General features: G+C 44.8%; 1 protein-coding gene across 1 annotated transcript in view; it reads left to right on the forward strand.

Moving 5' to 3' along the window:
* LOC104489038 (receptor-type tyrosine-protein phosphatase mu) overlaps positions 1–3,445 on the forward strand; it is a gene marked incomplete at its 5' end in the record, with an annotated part of 17,165 nt that overhangs the window by 4,984 nt on the left and 8,736 nt on the right. The window contains one exon of the mRNA XM_010131151.1: positions 2,541–2,666. Coding sequence (XP_010129453.1) covers positions 2,541–2,666 — 126 coding nt within the window. The remainder of the gene's footprint in view (positions 1–2,540; positions 2,667–3,445) is intronic.

The raw sequence follows: 3,445 nt of genomic DNA on the forward strand, positions 1-3,445 counted from the left end.
AAAGAGGAATAAATCAGACCATCGGCAGCTTCTCCACCAACAAGTTAATGCACGCACACATAAGCGCATGCACCCGTAATTTATCTTGGTAAGAGAACTTGCTTGGGAAGAGCTGCTAAAACCCGACAGCGATGGCTGGAGAAGGCTGAAACACGCTAAGCCAGAAGCCATTCGTTAGCCCACCTGAAACAGGTCCCTGGCCTCGGTCTGCTTGCCAGGGGGTCGATGCTCCTGGGGGGACATCAGTGTTACGTGTGGCACAAAACGCCATCATTAACAAGGGAAGGGGAACTAAACAAGATTTTTTGGAAGAGAAAACAGGGCAACAAAACGGAAGGGGGCTGTAATTCCGTTACAAAAGGGTTGTGCATGCTGTACGTGTTCTTTGGAAATCTGGAGAACCGTACCTGCTGCCTTGGCCGTTTAACCACTGGCATTAATCACCGAGGGTCCTAGAGCCTGGCGCCCAGCTGCCCGCATCCAGGTTGTTGCACAGATCTAGTTGCCCTGGCTCCAGCAAACTGCACCAGCCGTCCACTGGAATAACGTGATCTGGCGGTGATCTGGGGTCTGAAGACGTCAATATTTGCTAATTATTGGTTAAGAGCGATTGTTATTTTTTATAGCAGACTGCGTGTCATTTTTATTCTTGAGGTGATCAAGAATGCTTTCAGCCTTGCTGAGTATTGCACGTACTCAAAAACGTTTCCTCTTATTTCTTGTTACTGTGAAGATTTTGTTTTTAAAACATACTAATCTTCCGTTTTGTCTTTCAAAGGGAACGTGCGGGAATTCCATGCGCTATTTTAAAGCCTGAATTTCTGATTGTTAACTGTCTGCAGGGAGGGAAATAGAAACGAAAGGCAAAACTTTTATTCATGAGTCTAAGATTATTTTCTGAGCGAATAAGGAAAGACTCAAGGGAGGCCGGCTGTTAGGGACCGCTGAACAGAGGTTTGTTAATTTGTGGGCTGTGTTTTGAATTTACAATAGCGCATGGCTATTTCAAGCGTTTATGAGCCTCCCAGGCTTCTAAAAGCTATTGGGATCCGCAGTTAATGCGCCTGCCTCTGCCGCCTGGTAAACCAGGTCCCTCTAATGTGAGTTACAGTCTTTTCATTAGGAATAAATCTCGAAACCCTCAGAGCAAGCAGGAGCGGAGAGAGGGCAGAGCTTATTAAAAGCACGCGTTACATCCCAATTTATTAATAACTGCTGTTATCATCATTATTACTCGTGTGTCTGTGGAGTGTTTACAGTTCTGGTTAGGTATCGCCGTTTGTGGGGGTTGTTCTGCTCTGTTGGGACACGCAGTGCAGCCCCTCACAGTGTCTCTGACTTAAAGAGTCACCGGCATCGCGTGCCAAACGCACAGACCTAAATCCTGCTGGTTTCTTTAGAACTGGGAAATCTTGGCTCCCCGAAACGGCTCTGGCAAACAGCTCTGCTTATTCTCATTTAAGTGTTTTTCAAAGCTCTGTTAGAACAGCATTCCCGTGTGTCTGAGAGACGCGTGCGAAATTGCGCGTGTGTGAAATGATCTGAGCACTGGCATTTGCGTGCGGTGGTGCATCGTATTTTGCTGTCCCCTACACCAGCGTATTTCATAATAAGAACTTGTGTAAGATTGAGGCAGTATTTGGAAAGCAATTTGCTCAGCAGACTGAATCATGTAGGGGGGTTAAAATAAATTAAAATATATTTTCCCACTCGAAATTTCTGGTTTTAACTTGTTAAAGTGAACTCCTGCAAATCAGCGCCTGTTCTCTTTTTAATTGATGTAGTAAATGATGATGTTTTCCCAAAATGTAGTCATCTCTAAACGGCTTTGTGGAGGACTGAGCGTTGTAAGAAATGCAAAACAACATCTGGAGTAAATGTGATTTGTCAGCTCGGCTCTGGATCACCAAGAGCAATGCAGCAGCTGTTTTGCTGAATGAAATAAAGTTCTAAATATGACATCAATGCTTCTGCAAGCAAACAAAATTTCACGAGTTCATACTTAATTTTGGTGAATGCTTGCAAAAGCTGCATGCTCAAACTGCTCTAAATATCCCTGGGAAAAAAAAAATCATAAAGGTTTTTATGGGGAAAAATGGATGAGCGGAGTCTGGCATCAAAAACCTCCTCGCAAAGTGTTGATTTAATCTTTAAAGTATTAACAGAGATGATAATTGGTTCCTGGATTAAGCCATCATGATATTATTAGACACTAAAACTGCGCAAGATAATGGTAATACGACTTTGTGCTTCTTTCGATACCTGGAAGTGATGTTTTCTGGGCGCTAAAGAAAGCGTAATCACTATTTTGGGGTGGTTTCGGGTGAAATTGAGCGGTTGTTGGCGATTTAAGGCAGTGCTGGTGTTAGCCGGTGTCAGCAGTCACGGGTGAGAGTCCTGGGTTTCGGGAGCTGGTGCCACCTGCACAGTATAAAGCTCAAATTCTGGCGGAGCTGCAATTACGTAGAAAAGTATATTGAGAGAGAATGAAATTCAGAGTGATTAACTGTGGGTTCTTTTGTGTTTGTGGTTGTCTCCAGCTGTGTCCTCAGTACTGGCCGGAAAATGGAGTGCACCGACACGGTCCCATTCAGGTGGAATTTGTATCAGCTGATTTAGAAGAAGACATAATCAGCCGGATATTCCGGATTTATAACGCAGCCAGGGTAAGGGTGTTGACTGCAAAACAATTCTGTCTCAGTAGATGAGTTTACTCTACTCAAATCACAAAGAAGTTAAACTCACATAAAACCATTCTCGTTTTTCAGCTCATTTATTTGAAAGCCATGGGGCCATTCTGAGTCACACCACAATGAGAATAAAGCCTTCTCTGTGTAATTAAAGGATATTTTCATGCCTCTCTCATGTGTTAAATGCAGATGAAATAAAAGCAGTGTTCATGTTATATGGTAGCCAAGAAATGTGGAAAATTAGTGCTGATTTCCACAGTTTGAAACTGGCCATCTTGCACGTCTGTATCCTGTGTCATGTGAGGAACGCTGTGCACCAAAACTAGGTTTTTCAGTACCAGTCACCGGCTTTCAGTGGAGATCTTGTCCCACTACTCACACTTCATATATGGGACAAGTATGTTCTCATATCCAGCTTTTAGGCTCCCATAAAAGCTGACAGAAGACTAGATGAGGCATGTCTTCCAAGCTGAGTGGAAAAGAGATTCCACCACAGACCAGGCATCTCTTCCCATCCAGATGGAGGGAGCCTTTGCAGTGGACTGTTACCAATCACTGAATAACTAAGAGCAAGCAGCACTCCCTGCTGGAAGAAGTCTGGACCTGCCCTGAGATCCCGTAGAATCACAGACTGGTTTGGGCTGGAAGGGACCTTCAGAGCTCACCCAGCCCAACCCCCTGCAGGGAGCAGGGACATCTGCCCCCAGAGCAGGGGGCTCAGAGCCCCAAGGGCCAACCTGACCTGCCATGGGGCC

The sequence above is a fragment of the Buceros rhinoceros genome, unplaced genomic scaffold, assembly GCF_000710305.1.
Source record: "Buceros rhinoceros silvestris isolate BGI_N320 unplaced genomic scaffold, ASM71030v1 scaffold16932, whole genome shotgun sequence".
In the NCBI taxonomy this organism is placed as follows: Eukaryota; Metazoa; Chordata; class Aves; order Bucerotiformes; family Bucerotidae; genus Buceros; species Buceros rhinoceros.